This window comes from Oenanthe melanoleuca, chromosome 2, assembly GCF_029582105.1.
Source record: "Oenanthe melanoleuca isolate GR-GAL-2019-014 chromosome 2, OMel1.0, whole genome shotgun sequence".
In the NCBI taxonomy this organism is placed as follows: domain Eukaryota; kingdom Metazoa; phylum Chordata; class Aves; order Passeriformes; family Muscicapidae; genus Oenanthe; species Oenanthe melanoleuca.
This window is the reverse complement of record NC_079335.1, coordinates 124,691,579-124,710,830: the sequence shown is the minus strand read 5'-3', so window position 1 is coordinate 124,710,830 and position 19,252 is coordinate 124,691,579. Positions and strand designations below refer to the sequence as shown.

General features: G+C 42.8%; 2 protein-coding genes across 2 annotated transcripts in view; one reads left to right on the top strand and one right to left on the bottom strand.

Moving 5' to 3' along the window:
* The window catches only part of LOC130250267 (serum paraoxonase/arylesterase 2), a 29,246-nt gene extending 21,002 nt beyond the window's left edge, over window positions 1–8,244 (bottom strand). The window contains exon 1 of the mRNA XM_056485761.1: window positions 8,161–8,244. Coding sequence (XP_056341736.1) covers window positions 8,161–8,186 — 26 coding nt within the window. The 5' untranslated portion in view covers window positions 8,187–8,244. The remainder of the gene's footprint in view (window positions 1–8,160) is intronic.
* On the top strand, window positions 8,188–18,814 carry ASB4 (ankyrin repeat and SOCS box containing 4). Its single transcript, XM_056485758.1, has 5 exons — window positions 8,188–8,462; window positions 11,763–12,062; window positions 14,137–14,627; window positions 16,214–16,327; window positions 16,940–18,814. The coding sequence occupies exons 1-5, from the start codon at window positions 8,249–8,251 to the stop codon at window positions 17,126–17,128; spliced, it is 1,308 nt and encodes a 435-aa protein (XP_056341733.1). The 5' UTR covers window positions 8,188–8,248; the 3' UTR covers window positions 17,129–18,814.
* The last annotated feature ends 438 nt before the right edge of the window (window positions 18,815–19,252 follow it).

The window sequence follows — 19,252 nt, the reverse complement described above, 5'->3', positions numbered from 1 at the left end:
CATTTTAAGTAAGACCAGAATGTCCTTAGAAGGAAAAGTTAGATTTTTTTTTCTAAAGGGAATTCTCTGACTTCTGTGGACTCTGCTCTAGGAATCAGGCATATCTGTATGATGACCAGATCTTTCAGTGCACTTTCCATTGACTCAGAGGTGAGAAATTAGATGGATTAAGAGTGGGAAACAAGTAGTTTTCTGAATTGTACAACAGATTTTGTATCACAATTTTATTTCAGTGTTAAGTAAGCAAAAATTTAAATTAAGAGAAGCAGTAATGTTCTATTTCTGTGTCGTATTTGAAAACAGTTTCTAACATCACTATTGCACCTACCTTGTTTATTAATTAACTTTTATTTATGCATATTATTACTAAACGTGTTCTAAACATCAACTCACTTATCTAAATATTGATTAAATTACTGCCTTTGACAAACATCTATAGTTTACTACTAAAAACACTCTCCTACAGAGGGTTATTTGTAGCCCTCTTTTATTTGGCTTACTTTACAACGAGATTTTATAACACAGATTGTATTTGGTTTACTTTACACTTAATGTTTCCAGAGTATGTCTGATCTGGTTTTGATTTCCATCTTCAGACAAGTGAAATTGCACCCTACAAGTGTTTCCACAAACTCTTGCCGGGAACAATGTGACAAGCTCAAGACTCAGATATTTATGCTGGAAGCATCAATGTTTGGGCAAAGGAGGAATAATAATATTTCTTGTCTGAGCTGAGCACTGGTGTGCTGTAAAAGTCATATAATCCTCCAAACTATCTCACTCTGGCTTGTGTCTGTCTGTAAATAGTTTTATTTGCTCCCCTGTGCCTACCAAGGAAACAAAAGTCTTATCTTGAGAAAGGTAATGCAACAGTGAGTAACTAGATCCTCTTTCTACACTTATCCTTGCTTCAGAAATGTCCTTGTGCCCCTCACCATGTGAAAAACCTTCCCCCAGCCAGAGGTGGAGAGGATACAGCAATGTGCAAAGGCTCTGTAGCCTGTTCTTCTCTTGGAGAAGTTATATATTTCAACCAGGAATAAAAACACCGCTCATTTCTCAGAAGGAGGTACATTACTGACAAGATTTGTGCTGCAACAGAATGATAAGTACGTTGATATTTTTAAAGGTTTAAAGGATCTTCTTGAAATATCTTGAAACTGAAGAGTTTTCTCAAAGTGCTTTTCTGTTCTAGATGCAATTCACCAGATCTTTGACATGACTATAGTGATACTAAATGGTGTTTTGATATTTCAGGACTTCTTACATTAGGTCTGTTGCTGACAACAAACAAAGCCCACAGTGCACAGCACTGTATTTTGCTGTTTCTTACATAATGATTTAAAAGGAAGAGCCAAGCTGTGATCTTTATTTTAAACTTAGCTAAAATTATTTAATTGAGAATATGGCTGGAAAAGGACAGACTATAAAAAGAATTAAAAATGAGTTAAATGAGGACTTGGCCTAGAGAATGCAGGGGAAAAAAATAAAACAAACCAAAAATAAAGCCTACATCCAATGCCTAGACAAAGCTACTGAGAAAGTTGTGATTGGTCACTATGGCAACAGATTTTTAAATGGATATAAAATGCTTTTAATACCACAGGCACATTTGTCTATACAGATCTAGTAAATTAACTCAGACTCATTAAAGTGAACATAATTTTACAATGCATATTCTATATAATGTTGGAAACAGCAATACACAGAAAACCAAAATATGAATAGCTATAAGATGTTGATGTTTTTACCATATTACTTGTTCAGTCATTCAGAGGCTCAGGAGGTAAATGGTTACATTACTTATTTTCTTTCCTCAGGGAATATTTTAATAACTGGTGTAAATCAAGGCAACTGTAAGCTTAAATGAGAAATACTGGCTTTTATTTTCTTGGCTTTTATACTAATGGTCTCAGGGTGATGAATAAACATATTAAGCTCCATTCCATGATGCAAGAGTTTGTTCATGCACCCTCAACTCCACACTGATGTAGATAATTCACTTCTCATCCCCTTTGCTCCACATCCCACACAACAGCATCAAAGCTGAGCCAGCCTTGCATCATTCATGCACATTTTGGATGTCTGCCAACAGGAGCTGGAATTCCTGCACTTGGAGCAGGATTTATCCTGTCCATACCAATAAAACCAGCATCTAAGATGTTGTGCATATCCTGTTTTAGAATAACACAGATATATTGTCACTTTGCACCTTCAAACTTGATCTGTTGTGCTCGGGGAAGGTAGAGATCAATACCCCAAATGAGCAAGATTAACAGCTTGCATTGCTTAGAAATGTAGCAAGCAGCCACCGTGCTTGAGTGACTGATTTATCAGCAATGCTTGGGAAACACAGGCAACAGCAGAGATTGAAAACATTAATCAAAACACTGGCACAACCCCATAGGACAATTATGAAGCCACATCAGACCTGCACTGTCCTGCCTCTCTGCTGCCTCCAGCTGTGTTTGTGATGCTCTGTTTAATTTGTGATATCTCCTCTTCCCTCTCCACACATTCACCCTTTCAGCAGATTCTTCCATATGCTTTATTTCAGCATTGCTTCAAATTCAGTCCTTCAGAGCAAGAACAGTTAAATTCCCAGGCCAGCAAAGAACTGGCACTTTGGTGTCTGCTTAAAGAATACCAGCATTGCTTCTGCTGGAAGTGTTTATATTTTCATACATCAGCATTTTGATCCAAGAAAACTGGCATTAAAGAGCAGTTTCAGAACTGGAGATCCTTTCACACTTGGGCTGTTTGCCTGCCCTAAAACACTTTATTCAGTATATATTTAATATCAAGGAACTAATTTAATATAAAGGAGCCATCTCATAGACACCATCTCAGCTCTGCACAAACCTCACTTTGACAGGAAGGTGGAAGTTGTTGGGAAGAGCCTGATGATAGTGTCTCATCTTCAGCCAGCTGAAGATTCACGGTTCAGCCCCTGCAGGGAGCCCAGCCAAGCAGCAGCAGCCCCACATCAGAGTGGGGAGGGAAGATGCAGCTGCCTGCAAGGCACTTTCTATGGGCAATGAATTATTTTTTCTCTGAAGGAATACTTGTCTATAAAGAACTGCTTGCCACAGGCTTCGTTGAAACCATAGTCCATGCCTCACTGCATCAGGAGGAAAGAAGAGGTAAAAATTCTCATTCATATTTAAGTTTGGTTGCAAAGTCCTACTGTTTTACATACTGTTGGGTGGATACTCAGACATCAAACTGCAAAAAATATGAGGAGGATTTTCCACTAAAGATAGATAGGCAAGACTTCTCCGGTTCTTAGAAATACTGTCCACTTGATTTTAAACTCTGTGTATATGCTTTGTGTTTACAAGGCTTATGCCTTTTGACTCAAAGAGAACCTTCAAGTATTCTTGCTTGGTACCTATGGCATTTCTTTTAATGGTTTTGTAGAACAAATGCATTTTCCACAAACTTTTTATAGGACAATAATCATTGTCTTAGTAGTAATTTTTTTAAGACTATTCTTTAATATAAAATACCCTAAATTTAACAGCTAACACTCCAATGTCAATGGCAAATCCAACCCCAAGCCCCTGAACATGCTAATAAATACAATGATAGCAGGAACTGGAACAATGTGCAGGAATCAAGAAATGGATCCCTGGGGCTGAAGATGGAAAGAGCAGATATAAAAGCCAAAACAAAACCAGTGGAAGGATGGGCTAAGCTTTTACCATGAAAACAAAAACTTCCATTAGAACAAAATTCTGGATTGTTGCCATCAGCTTTTGATTTTGTGCATGTCACTTGCTCCATATTTCTAAATTACTTTTGCTTTACAGAAAACAAAGGTACAACTCTCCTAGGCACATAGGTTCCCACTTCCTAGGAACTGTACTTCATTAACTTGGCAAGTTTATGTCTAAATACTTTTCAGTATCTGTGACTGTTTTCCATCCCTTGCAAATGAAAACAAAAGTGAAATAATATAACAAAGAACAAGCAGAGGATCCAAAATTAATGATACTAAGAAGGTTTCAGGTTAGCCAGTCACAGGGAGGAATTTACAGAGATTATTTTTTCCAAAAGATTATTTACAGCTGAGCACTTGCAGAAGGTAGTTTGCACCTAGCAGAGCTAAAGAGCTTTTTTTTCCTAGTAAGAAATAAAGCAAGAAGCATGGGGATGATTTATTTAATCTTCACACTCAGAGTCAGCATCCTGGAAAACAAATTAGATAAAATATAATAAAGGCTAAAGCTGGCAGAAAGATGTGCAGCAGTAAAAAAAAAAAAAAAAAAAAAAAAAAAAAAAAAAAATCTATATTTATATTAGGAAAAATATGCTTAATGAATAAGAGAGCTGTGCTTAATGCAGTTTGGGAAGGAGAGCTGACAAGAAACAAGGGATACACTGGGCAACACAAGGGATATATGACATAGCATTGCCCCCAGAGTGGGCAGCAGCGTGGCAGACTTGGTCTGATGCTGCAGATGCTGTAAGGGCCAGGGCAAAATGAGGGGCTGTGATCACTACTGCAACAGCATTTCCACAAGTATGAGCTGTTCACAGAGATCAAAGCTCTCTTTGTGGGATTAGCTCAAGGATCTGTTTTTTGCTTGAGGCCCACAGATCTGACATTCAGTACATTTCCCTCCTTAGTATGTGAGGATCTGGAGCAGAGCAGACTGCTTCACAGGGAGGTTCCTGATCTTGAAGTGACCCCTGTGACCCCACCAAGCCCCTGGCCAGGTGTGCTGGGGCACTGCTGCAAGGCAGGGCTGTCACAGCACAGGCTGGCTGGGACTGCCAGGGGCTGCCAGGATGTTCACTGTGACAACTTGGAGCAGCCCCACAGCTCTGCTTGCATCACCACCATCCTTTGGGAGCATTTCTCCTTCTGCTAGTGTCCTGCCCACCAGCATAGAGTTCAGGATGCTGGTTTTCACCTCCACATTCCATTCAAGCTGTTCCCAGCACTGCTGTGAGTTATGTGGCTGCCAATAGATTACTGCTCTACATCAGTAGGTGCCAATGAAGGGGTGCTGGCTCCTCAAGAATCACATTCTGTACAGTCTGCCAGAATGCCTTTGCTCACTCTCTGCTTAAGTCTGTCCTTGTCTTCTTGTGAGCAGTCCCAAGCTCTGATTTTCATTCACACTCCCATGCCACCCATCATCTTTCTCATGACACCACCCAGTGATGCTCATGTGCTCACCTCCAGGCAGCTGTCCCCTGCTCAGCTCAGCTTGGTGCCCAGCCTAACAAAGGACATGACCCACTGACAGCACTGAAATACTTCCCTGGGCTTCAGAGGACTTTAGAATAAGCCTGTGTTAATGCTGATGGAGAGGGTCCCCAGCAACCCAACTAAAGCCAGGGACAGCAGTCCCATCCTCTGAAGTGGGAAGCAGAGTGCACCTCAAGAGGTTGTCTGCTCCTCTCTTGTTTGCTGTGTAACCTTCACACCTGCATCTTATGACCCTCTGTAACACTTCTGAGGGCAGATCCAGCTGTTCCCAGAGGTGCAGGTGTTAGTGTGCCTGTGGACCATCCTGTGCTGTGTGGCACTGTGTGGAGCTGAAGGCAGGGCTGGGGGCAGGAATTGTCTCCCTGGGAAAAATATGACCTCACATTAGCTCTGTAATTTAGCCATTTGATCCTAAATATGGAAACCATAGTTTTTTTACTAGATACAGTATATAAATGCACAGCACCCATGACAGTGGCCTCAAGTCTAACTTATAAATATTCTAAATACTGTAACTGCCATTTATATTAACCAAGGAATGAGCTATTGTTGCACAATACAATGTTCAGCATATTTAGCAGACCTGGGGATTGGATGACATCGGTGTTGACTTTCAAAATCAAACTGCCACCTTGTGGTGGAAGAAGGAGAAGTCTGCAATAAATCGTACAGGCAACAAAAATACAAATGTATAGCAAAAACTGATCCCTTTTGTTCCCTCCATGCCTTACAGTATTTATGTATTCTTAAAAAATTTTGACTATACTTAAGGCAAATAATAAAAATATTTAGTGCTTTAAAAAGACTTTTTGTGATTATTTGTCAATTCAAAACATAGAAACATTTCCTTATTCTTGTGTGTAATTGCACTGAAACCACACATACGAGTGGATTTTTTCAAGACTAAACCCAAATGCTGCTTACAGGAAAATACTAACTACTAAGGCCACATAGGTATCTATAGAGACTATATGCATATCTATAATTTCTTCTTTTCTCTTTTTTAAACTTGATGATGTTAAGAAAATTTTCTGTAAGAGTCAGAGCAGGGCCACACAAATTGCTGAAGGTGGGCAAGCTGTAATGAATAATCTGGTATGAGGTGCTGTTCCTTCCTGTGCATGCTCTTGGACCATGACAAATGTAAGATAATTTTAATCACCTTTCTCTTTCACTGTGGGCCAAGCCAGCACAAATTACTTCACCTTGCTTGTCAACCAAGAGCAAGCACAAGGGATGTGCAGTAATCTGTTAGAGCAACGTGCCTGTGCATGTCAACCTGTGAGCAGCAGGGAGGCATAGAGATGTCCCAGCATGAGTTTATCAGCCAGACTGAGTGCCCTCATGTCACATAACACCACTTATGAAAGATGGTAGACAAAAAGCTAATCAGCTCCAAATCAAAAGTGTAGCTGAGGTGGACAATTTTTTACAGCCACACATCAGTGCTTTGTGCATCCACGGCTTTCCAGGAATATAATAGTTCAAAAATAAACTTGAAGATTTCAAGAAGCCTGTAAGATCTGGAGTTCACCTCCTGTTTCTCTCCTCATACCAGAGAAGCATCAACACTTTTTTTTAAAGCCTGAAGTCATCCACTACTGAAAGTGGCAAAGCAAGCAGGAGGTGGTTCTGCAGGAGGGAATGTAAAGGTATGCAGAGCCTGGTGCTGACTCTCCTCTTACACCTCAAAAGACACAGATGAGGTGCCTGGGACCTATAGCACCAGGGCAAGCCATTTTCCTTCCCCTTGTGCCTATTACAATGTACATTACCTTGGGTTTTTGTAAAGTATTTTTCATTCAAAATACATAGGTAGAAGGAACTCACAAATCTGAGCACAGGCTGTAGGAGAGTTGCTGGGCAGCCCCATGGGCAGGGGTCTGCAGCTGCTGATGGGGCTGCCTGAGGATCCTGGCCTCTGCAAACCCTCCTAGCAGAGAGCCTGCTCTGACTTCCCCTGTCACCTGGCTCATGTTTCTCCATCAGCCCACTTGGCAGCCAAGGAAAATATGAAGATTTCTTTATATGGTGGTTGTAGTGGTGTCTGCTTTGTTGGGTGATTGAAATCAAGGGTAAATAGTGTCCCTCTAGCTCATCCAGCAGCCCAAGTGGGGGCAGGTGTGAACCTCTTCTGAGTGATGCATGGCAGAAGCTCATGCTAGCTACATGTGGGTTTTCACCCTCTGACTGCTGTCAGTACAGGCATGGGGCTGGCAAAGACTGCAGGACAAAGCAGGGAGGGGGCAGTGTTCAGTGGGTGATGGGCTTGTGAGAGAGAAATTCTGAATTTAAATGAAGGGTGAGCAGAGGAAGGAGAAGAGCCTTTGGACCCGTGCAGCCTCCTGTGCTTGCAGCTGAGTTAATTCTCACTAACTCCCTGCACTAGTGTAAGAGATCCCCCACCCATAACGTGGCTGTACAGCCCTGCAGCCCCCTTGTCCCAGCATTTCTCCTTCCAAGGAGCACTGCTTGTTGCCCCTGAACTCAGCACCAGCAGGCAGAATGCTGTCCTGGAGGAGAGTGGGTTACCTCCCACATGAAGAGTGCCTTGGAGATTTTTTTAGATTTTTTTTTGCTGAATTGCACTAGTTAAAAGGCATCTGCAGGCAGAGCATCACATCCCATTGCAGCCAGTAAATCAGCCATGGCAACTCTTGAAGGAAGTGTGGGTGCTTCTCCAGCTGAGGAACAACACTCAGAACTAGTGTCTTCTAATGTAAGGGTATGGGCAGGACCAGAAGGCAATCAGGTGGTTAATGAAGCTTAAGGTGTATGAAGCCCATGGAGATAACTCTTATTTTGTTTTAATTCCTGGTGTGTCCCTCCTCTCTTTCATCAAAAGAGCGTGGTGATATCTAAGAGTGGCATTTTGATGCCTGAAATGCTCCTCTTATAAATAGAACAAGCAGATCAGCATGACTGAGTGATAAAATTACCTCCTGGTCTTCAGAAACTCCAGCATGCAACTGTGCTCTGGGGACCTCAGTGTGCCCCTCCTCACAGCACAAACAGATCCTTTTGGAAATGGATTTGGAGGAGACCTGCAAAGAGGGAGACAACACAGGGGGGAAAATTACTCGAGCTGCAGCTGCCAAGTTGGTGAAAAAAGCTTTTCTTGAGGCCCTGAAGTCCAATGACTTTGAAACACTGGAAGAGCTCTTGAGCCAAAAGAAAATAGACGTGGACACAGTGTTTGAAGTGGAAGATGAAAACCTGATTCTGGCATCCTACAAACAAGGTAAATGTGGCAGCACTCACCAGACAGGAAGTAGAGGGGTTTGAGTGATTTTCAAGGAACTTTTATCTCTTCTGAAGCTGATCCAGGGGCAGCACTGTCCCAGTGGGCTCACATGGCCAGGGCCACTGGAGCAGGGAGTTTATCAGCTCCCTGGGCTTGCTGGAGGGCAGGCCAGAGCCCAGCCTGAGCTCTGTGCAGAGCTGCAGGAGACTCCAGAAAGAGGAGTCCTTGGCCATTTCCTCACAGAGAACTCGGGTGCAAAGCCCAGAATAGACACATAAATGGGGTGTATGCATTTCTTACCTGAACCCAGTCACATATACAGGCTGTTTAAAAACATAAAATATCCCCTGCCTTCCATTTTCAATGGAAGAAAAGTGTATTCTCCCAAGCTCAGGGGAGCTAAGGAAATCCCGTGGACCTTGGGTGTTGCTGGATGAGAGAAAGTTTATTGTGTTAGTTTATCAAAAGAGAAAAAAGAATCTGGAAAAAAACAACCAGAACAATCAACACAACATCTGTTTTGGAGTGTAGAAAACCCAAACCATTTCCCAAGACAGACACTGAAAGAATTTCTAAAACCTTGCAACTTAAAGCAATAAACCAAGTTTTCTCTTTGCTATAACCAACATACTTCATGACTTACTTGCTAACAGACTCTTCTTGTGCATTTAGAAAGCAGTAATGATCAGTCTCTGCCAGAAGTTGATCATATGTGGAGATAAACACCTCCAGCAGAAGCAGCACAGCAAATGCACTTTCTCTTCTGTGGCAAAAAGAAGGAACTATCTCACCTCTTCTCTTTTTCTGTGTTTTCCCCTTTTTTAATGATTGGTTCCTGCTCTTTTGATTTCTTCAGGGTGCAGTTGTGATGTACTTACCTTAGGGACAATGTATGAACTAAGCCACACTGTTCTGAATTTATATTAAAATACATCTTCTTCTGTCCTCAGCAGGCTGAAATGCAATCTGGTTGTGGTTTGAGACTACAGGATTAATTAACAGATTTTTAATCACAGATCATTTGATGGAAATCATTGACTAGGCTCTTTTGAAGAAGTCTCTCTTCCTTTTCCAAATATTAGAGAGAGGAAAAGACACCCTTATGGCCTAAATCCCAGTATTGTATTCATTTTGTCTGAAAGGCAGGAAGAACTTTTATCAACTCTTGTGCAAATTTTACTTTTTTTCTGAATGATAGATAACTGTAATATGAAAAGAGGATTTCCTCTAGGAGGTAGAGGGGAGGAAAATTCACCACCCCACCATTCTGACAGTCTGAGCTTTGCCATAGCCCTTAGTGATGAAGTGGAAAAGAGATGTCATAGTGTCAGAGTGACTCTTCTTCCTCCCTTCCAAAGAGGCTGAGAGCTCTCAAAGGTGCTGATCTTGCTTTCACCATGGCTTTTTTATGTTACTAAGCAAAGAAACAGGTGAGCTGAATGAGGTCTCCCATGGAGCCCGCATCTGCTCAGGGTCTGTCCCTGTCCCTCCAAATTCAGAGATGTTGGCAGGTTGGGGCAGAGGACATGGGAGATGCTCCCTGGGGATGTCTGAGCACAGCTCACCTGCAAGCAGCACAGGCAACAGAAATACATTGTGGACTCAGGCAGGAAAATTGTGAGTATAATTGTGTTTGATAACTTGGCTTTTAAGTATCACTTTCCTGCTGTTAATGTATAATTTATAGCTTATATCTGGCCATAAATGGGGGACCCAGCCCTACATGGGATAAGCTGGAAGTGGATCACAGTTCACTGGTAACAAGGGGGAGCACCACTCGTGCAGTTGGATAGGGAGGGGATTTAAGAAACTTGCTCTGCTGTATGCAGAGACTTTGGGATATAGCCCACCTCCTCTGGCCTGGTTTGAGGGTGTATGATGAGGAGGTTGCCCTAAAGAGCTGCCAGTGTGAGCTGCACAGTCAGCAGGTCGAGTGTCCTCACAGGAGCCTGTCACCCTGCTCGGGCACTCTGGGCTGCTGCTCCTGCCATTTACAGTGGGGGTTCCCTGAGCACTGGGTTTGGCAGTAGATGACATGGTCTGCAGCTTCTTGCCCCTATCTGAAAATATAATTGTAAGTTATCTAGGAGGGAAGAAAAAATTTAATCAATTTCTCCCTGCCACCAGCACTTTGTTTCCTTCCTGCCTGTACCTCATGAATACTGTAAAAACTGTATATATATGACATTAGTGTTGAAAAACTGCATAAAACCAGAAACTAATAAAAGAAGGTTTGAATTAATTTGACCTCACTATATTTGACATCTCTAATATTTTTCTTTGTTTTTTATGTGATAACAGATTTCAACCAGGAGAAATAGATAAATCCAACCCAGAGAATTTTATACTCACATTCTAGCTAAGATGCAGGTACTGTATAAAAAAAAAAAACTAGACTTCTCTTGCCCTTCTGCACATTATTATGATGCTTTACTTTTCTTAAACAAGTGATTATAGGAATCACTTCTGAAACTGTATCTGTGCAGTCATTAAGCATATAGTCCTAATTTGGGAACAAGTATTTATGTGCTATTTGGCCTTACACCTGTTTGTAAATTAAAAAAAAAAAAAAAAAAAAAAAAAAAAGGAAAAAAATCATTGTGACATTTTTTGAGAAAAATCCAAATATTTTGCAGCCAAATTTCATGCTAAAGTGTCACTGCTTCTATTTGGCTCTTCAGCCCAATTTACATCAGCATCCAATCTCCTCACTCTGTGCTTCTCAGGGCAGTAGTTGGCAGGAGGTCCCTTACACAGCTGCAGCCACATTGCCAGGTGTCATCTATGTGTAATTCATCCCTGGAGGTCTGAATCCAGCCCTGACACACAAAAATCCTGCCATCTCCCACACAGAAACAGTAGGATGAGCTGTCTGTTGAGTCACTGTCCTCACTAAATGCTGTTGCCTTATTCCAACACCACCTTTGTTCAGCTATTGGCAGGCAGGAAATCCCACTTCCCCCATATTTTTTATCTGGTGGCATTTCAAACTCTCTAAACAATTTTTTTTTTTTTTGTTTTGTTTAATCTATACCAGTCACAAAAAAGTCTAATAGCTTCTTTCAGAATACATCTACATGGAATTATCTCTTCAAAAGGCAGGCTATTCAGCCTGTAACAGTGCTTAATGAAAATGAAGTTATGCTTGAGAGAACTTTGTGTGCACTATGCTGGTGAAATTACAGTAAATTACATTAAAAACTCCAACCCTTTCTTCCCCTTCAATTATTCTCAGTAGGTGGATAGTCCAAAGAAAAGTCTTTGCCAAGGCTGGTAACACATTCTCACCTTGTACAGGATACTGGCTTCCCAGCTACAAATTAAAAATATCCTGGGCAACTGGACTTCATCTAGCTGTCATGTATGGACATCTGGAGAGCCTTTCAGTCCTCCTCAATCACAAAGCTACAATCAACTGCAGGCCCAATGGAAAAGCTGCCATCCACATAGCCTGTGAAATGGCAAATGTTGAGTGTCTCAAGATCCTGTGTAACCACGGAGCAAAGCTGAACTGCTTTTCCATGAGCGGGCAGGCGCCGCTGCACTTCTGCACCACGCGCAGCTCCATGCCCTGTGCCCAGCAGCTGCTGCGGAGAGGTAAGGGAGCAAAGAGGGTGGGCGTGCCCTGGGCTTTCTCTTAGAAGGCAGTTTCTCCAAGTAGATGTGTATTTATCCCTTCCATTCACAGGTGACTCATGTCTTCATCTCAGCCTCCTCGCTGGCGTCTCTTTGATCAGAGGAAGTTTCTCCCATTCCGTTTTCTCACCTCATCTATCTTTCCCTTTCTCTGGCCACTGGTACTTACTCCAAGATTGTTTCACATTTCAGTGCCTCCAGCCCACTGCCTAATCAGTCCATCAGCAGCAGAGCTCCTCAGAATCAGGGAATTTCTATTTCTCTTGGCTTCTTTTCCTGTCTTTTTCATCTAGGTTTACTATTGAGCTATTTCCACATGAAAGGGCACCCCCCATCTTCTTTCTTGTCCAAATTTCCTGGACCTGAGTAAAATTTTTCCAACCACTTGTTTTTTGAGATCTGGCCTTGAAAAATTTGATGCAGTTTTTTGCACTGTCTTTTCATTTGTCATGGATGCAGCCAAACTCATGCCTGGAGTCAAAAAAAGGGTATTATATAATATTTTGGTTTTCCCAAAGTAAGGTCCATTATGTTGTTGGTCATCTGCAACAAATGAGGCTGTGAATAGATGTAATTCTTCCATAAATATATTTGTCACACACTATTTCCTGTACAGAAGGGTACTGACACAGGACACAGTAAAAGAAACACAGTTCAAGTCTTCAGTTACAGAGAGACTCCCCTATTTATCACACTGTGCCACGGCAATACAAATGATTTTGGGTTGGTTTTGTTACATGGGTTGTTACTGAAAGCTTTTCCTGAGATGCAGAGCCCAAGTGCAAAGTCCATGCTTTGTGGGCAAGTCAATTGCAGTCATAAATGAATAACAACATTGCTTTTCTTCTGGAAAGATACATATTATTTTGTTTGGTAGAAAGGAAAATAAATGCTGCCAGTTGTATCCTGCCCAAAGCAAACAGTCCTGACAGCAGGAGTTAAATTTGCTAGAGCAGAAAAGCTTAAAAGTCTTATGAAACACAGTATAGGATGAATGCAAGTGAAAGGATGTATTCTGCAGGCTTTCTCCACCCACCCATCAACAACAGCATAATAGTACTTTAAAATCCACCCTTCCTCCCAAAGCACTCGTTAAACTGATTTCCATGAGAGCTGAATGCTGAGGCTCCAAATAGAATGGGAAAGCTCTGGAGCAAACCATGGGTGTGCACATGCACAGAGCAGCACCCCCAGGAGATGAAGCCTGGGTGTCAGGTAATTTCCTGCCCCAAAAGTTTCCAAAATGCATCTTTCACCTGCCATCTCCATCAGTGGCGTCCCTTGGGATCCATCCAGGTCAGTGCACTCTATCCCCCCGGGATCAGCGAGCAGCGCTGATCCCCCCTTTGGCCGCCACCTCCAGACTCGGATTGCCGACGCTGCCGCAGGGACAGGGAGCACGGCTGGCACTCAGCACGGCTTAGCAGCACTAGCACTGGGCCTTTCCAGCCCCGAGGCAGTTTCTGGCTCTCCTCCCCTTGCTGGCTCTCAGCTCAGCAGATGGTGCTGTTGCTCCAGCTCCGAGCGCCCGGACCCGCTCTGCAAACGGGATCCGCGCCCCGGCAATGGATTCTTTGATATCATCCACGGGTCTGCTCTAAAATGTCCTTTCATCCGGGCTCGAATTAATGCGGTGATGCAGGGAGTGTTTTCGGGGTACAGAGCAGAGCAGAGCTGCTCCCCAGAGTATGAGTAATGCTCTCTTTTCTCCACAGTTCTCAATTTATAGGAAAAAGCATCTTTATGCAGAAATTTGGGCTTGCATGCTGCTCTGAAATAGAATGATCAGATAAGGTCTTCAGGTTTGGGGCCAGCACATCACATCTGAAGCTGGATCTAAGAATCTTAGAATTCTAAGTGTTCCTCTGGAGACTTAACTAACACAGGATCCATGCTATTTGCATTTACATGTGTCTTTCAAACCCTGACCTTTTCCTTGGGAAGAAGAGGCCAGAGAGATGGCCTAGACATACAGAGTGATGGCCAAACAAGTGTTTCATTGCCTTCATTTCCCCCCACCATCTTCTGTTGGCAGGAGCAAATGTGAACATAAGAACAAACAACAAGGACGAGGAGACGCCCCTGCACGTCGTGGCACGTTTGGGAGTCCCAGAGCTCGTGGCCTTTTACGTGGAACAGGGAGCACAGGTGGATGCTCTCAATGCCTACATGGAGACTCCCCTGGCCTGTGCAGCCTACTGGGCCCTTCACTACAAGGATCAGATATACAGCCAGGACCACCACCTCATCTGCCGGATGCTCCTGGACTATAAAGCTGAAGTGAATGCTCGTGATGAGGATTTCAAATCACCACTCCACAAAGCTGCCTGGAACTGTGATCACGTCCTGCTGCACATGCTGCTGGAGGCAGGGGCAGAAGCAAATATCATGGATGTCAATGGCTGTGCACCCCTACAGTATATCATAAAAGTGACATCTGTGCGGCCAGCTGCTCAGCCTGACATCTGCTACCAGCTGCTGCTGAACCATGGAGCAGCCAGGATATACCCTCTGCAGTTCCACAAGGTTAAGGATGTCTTCATACAGTAGGGGTATGGAGAGTGGTGTCCTGAACAGGAATGGATGAGAGATCCAAACTTCAGGATTTAGTGCTATCTGGATTTGCTGGAGTCATGTCTGTGTGGGCCCAGAATTCCCAAAACACTGTGAGATGACCTACTGTAAGAGTGATGTAATTTAACTGAAGTGAAATTACAGTTGCCTGTACCAGAAACCAGACACAGACCTAATTTTTGCTCTTAACCAACCTGAAATACCAAACTCTAAATGCTGGTTGAAGCCTGATTTTTCAGAGCAGATTAATTTTCTCATTTCAGAAAACCCACATCCCTTTGTCAAACCTGGCTTCATACAACTGAGTTATATGAAATGTGTATTTCATGGTCTACAGCAAAGATTAGAGATGAGACCACTTGATTCAGTTTGTCACATCTGACATTTAAAAACTATTCAATCTATTCAAAATGAAATGCATTTTAATAAAGCTTTGGATTATTCCCAGAAAATGTGAAAATTAAGGAAAAGTGCTGGCCCTGGGCTCATAGCTAATGACAAAAAAAAAAAAAAAAAAAAAAGGGAAAAAGTATTGCAGGATCCCTCCTGAAAGTTTTTAAGCACCTGCAGAGCCCGAGACACTGACAGAAGCTCCTAAGGGTGTTGATACACTGGATGACTCAATGAGCTTGCTGAAGTCAGGACTTACCCTCTCTCATCCAGTACCCTAAGCAACAGTTTGCAGCTCCCCGACAGTATATGTAAAATTTTAACACGCCAAGCAACCAGAAGCCTTTGAATAAAATGCCAGCATTTTAATTGTGCCCTCTTGAGCCAGGGATGGGGAGGCTCTGTCTGTAGCAGAACAATGCTTAGTCTCCTAGAGGGAGCAAGGCCTGAAGTCTCCTCTTCCTGCATCCTATTGCATGAAGTGGGTCTCTCTTCCAGACTATCATTTGCCCACCTGTACAAATGTAGGATATTTATCCCAGAGGGATGTTCTGCAAGGTTTTTTTGCAAAACCTGGAGACTGCATGGGACAAAACTGGGTGGATGCAATGTTACCCCTGCATATGAGTGACAATAGACTGGTTTTTTTTCCTGTTGAGCTATAATTACTGGGCAGAACAGTTGTGTCAAAGGCCTTGTGTGGCTTGAAAACCTTGCTTATTAACTGTCTCTTCTTCTGGTCATATTTTAAATTTTTCAATGCATTTTTCATTCATATGATGGGATTTTTTTCTGTTCCTCAGCTGCATGTGCTGAAGCAAGAATTTTTGTGCATGGCTTTGCCTGATGTTGACCTTACTCAGCCCAGCTAAGAACAAGCCATCTCTAGATTTGGATGATAAATCCCACCCCACCTAGACTGCTGTGGAGATCTAAGCCAGCATTTCTGTATGGTCTTAAAATGAGGGATGAGCCTGGGGTTTCTTGCTGTGCTTGCACAGAGTGGTGAGGAGGGTCCTTGTGTCATTTTGCATCTCCAGCCTTATCCTCCCATAACTGGCTGTGCCTGTCTCAGTTTGCTGTGCCCAGTGCTGAGCACCCAGGCCAGCCCCAGCTCCCTGGGGTACTCATGGTCTCTGTGCCTGCAGGTGCTACAAGCCTGTCATTCCCACCCCAGAGCTGTGGAGGTAGTGGTCAACTCCTATGAACACATCAACTCAACATCTAAGTGGAAAGCAGCCATACCTGAGGATGTCTTGGAGGTGAGATCTCAATGAGTCATAACTGAGTAAAATCCAGGCTTATTATCTGCATGACCCATACCAAACCGTAAGAAAGAACACTTGAAAGGGAAGAACATCTCAGAGGATGGGGACTTCCCCACTTAACATCTCACATTTGGCAAAAGCATATCACTCACTGAAAAAAACATATTTTTTATATTTTAATTGCAATGTTATCCTTTGGAGCTCAGCTGTCAGGGGCACAACAGGAGCTCAGCTGTCCTTGTACTCAGCCAGTGAAAAGATACTGGCAGTGATTAGTGTTTCTTCAGATTTGTCAATATGTATATTTATATCTTTTTAAGTCAGCAAATATTTTTAAAGTGCCATATTAAATGGTTATGACTATGTACTTCTAGGTTCTGTTGCATTGGTCAGATTTCTGTGAACAGGATGAATTATCTGCAATTGCAAGGGAGAACTTAAATTAAAAATAAGAGATTAAAGAGGAAAAGATGTGGTCAAAAGGCACAACTGTGGGACAAATTACATGCTTTGATATAATTATCCCTTTAACTCAAAAATCCTTACTCCAAATATTCTGGTTGCCCTAAAACACACACATTTCTGTTTTTGGTTTTTTTTCCACAGCGGCACCAGGATTTCTATGACTCCTTGTTTGCTGTGTGCAGCAATTCACCACGGTCACTGATGCACTTATGCAGATGTGCCATTCGGGCAGCACTGTCTGGGAGGTGCCATCGAGAAGTCCCCTTGCTCTCCATCCCTCTGTCCATGAAGAAGTACTTGCTGCTGGAACCAGAAGGAATCATCTACTGAGCTGCCCCAGAGCAGGCACTGGTGCCTCCCTTCCAGGATCCATGTACCTCTGAGGGGTGCCAGAGATCCAGGCACTGTCCTGGCACAGCCCTGTGCATGTGTCCATTGCCAGCCTGCAAGCTGGGCTGGCATTTACTGCCTCTCCTTGGAGCTGCTCTCTTTCCCTGCTCTGAGAAACCACAGCTGCAGTTTGCACTGGGGAGACAGAGCCTGAAATCTGCTCCAAACACACTGCTTTGTTCAGCCTGGCTTAAACCATGCTGCTGCTTTCTTCAGTGCCTGCTAGACAGCATTAGATTAAATCTGAGCAACCTTTCATATTCTTTCACTATGATTTTCTTCAGCTGTCATTTTGGGAATAAAAGAAAGGACACTGTCAAAAAATAAGTCAGAGAAATGCTTTCCCAGGATGAAACAGGCAAACTGCTTTGGACTGTGACCACAGACAGGCCTTCAGTACCTTCTGTTTTCCTGTGCCCTGACTCTCAATTCAGTGTGAGTTCACTGTGCACTACCTGTCTGTATCTTATAAAGCTTTGTCATAATTATCCTTTTTATTATAATAACTTTTTTCCTTTATCAACCACAGTATGTAAACAAGATAGAAACATGCAGCCTTGAAATTTTTGTTTGTTGATACTCAAGCCTGGGTAGTTTTTAGCACATAATGTCTCTGTTTCCACCCTCACTGTGACCAGTGGCAAAATTAATATCCCAGTGTCAAGAAAGGCAGGTAAAAAACACTTGCCCCTATATTTGTACCCATCCCTAATATCTCTCAAAATTATGTTGGATGTGATCTGGGAAGCACATGACCTTTCTCCATTGACTATAAAATGAACCTAGCCTGCTAGCATGGACTGTACACCTCATTTTTGGTAGCCTAGGTGCAGGTGAGAGGAATCCCACATTAACCAAAAGGTTAACCAAGATAAAGATGTGTTGGCTGTGCTGTTACAGAACTACCAGACCCCTTGATTTATAATTCCTGTGCTTTTGGACCTGCTAGCACTGGTTTCCTTTATTCCAAGCTACTTTCTCCAGTCCAGGAGGATGAAATGCAGAACAGTAGCAGCTCACACAGCAAGAACAGGTGTGTGATCTGACCTACAGATAAACTCTAATTTTTTTCCATTTTTTTAGTTTGATGCAACCCATCTGGGCTGTTGCACTTTTTTTTAGATCCTGACAATTCTGGGCTCTCTGAAAGGAGAAGTAAGCCAGGGCACCACTGGGAGCCAGTAACTCCTGACTTCTCACTGCATCTCTGGCTGTGAAGCTGTCAGTCCCTGTTGTTATTGTTATCTCTTTGCAAGACAGCCCACAGCACACCAGGCTCTTCTCAGACCAGAACAGCCAAACTGTTCAAGTGTCTCTGCATCTCACAAAGAGGCAACAACAGCATTTGAGGAAATTTGCAGATTCTTTAGAGTTACAAATCACTTCCCTTTCCTCTCTTCTCACTTTTCATTAATTAAAGCTTGTAGGCTGTGTACAAGAATCCAATTCATGGGTCTGTTTATGTTTAAGCAGGCAGCAATGAAGATTGCTATTTAACAGTTTCCCATTCCAATAAGGAATTTCAAAGTGAACACAGACCAAGAGTAAATGCTTTCTTATGTGAATAAAGTTGTAATATAGGTCCCTGTACTTCACTAAATCAATAAGAGATTTCTGTACTGCTTCAGAGATGTCTATCAGAGATATTACAGTAATTTACTGGGGAGAACAATCAGCATCTGAGACAGGTTTTCTACAGAGAAATTTGCTTGGGACACCTCCTGGTCAATGGGATCCACTGGATTCTGCACTACAGACAAAGAGTGAATCTGAAAGGATGAAAAAACATAGGCTATCTATACCCACTGCTTTTCTAGGTGGTGCATGTCTGTAAGTCAGGCAGGAGGAAGAGGATTTGCCAGCTGGTCAAGGCAAAAAATATTTGTTGCTTTCTGAACAGTCTGACAATGGGACAAGCTGGGCAGTCCAGAAGAGACAGATGGAGGGAGCTGATATTATTGGAAATACATCCCCACACTGGCTCCTTCTGAAAGTGGAATTCTGCATCTGGAAAAGGAAGGTTTAAGGCAGAACAATATCAGTGTTTTCTGACCTGTGGCAGCC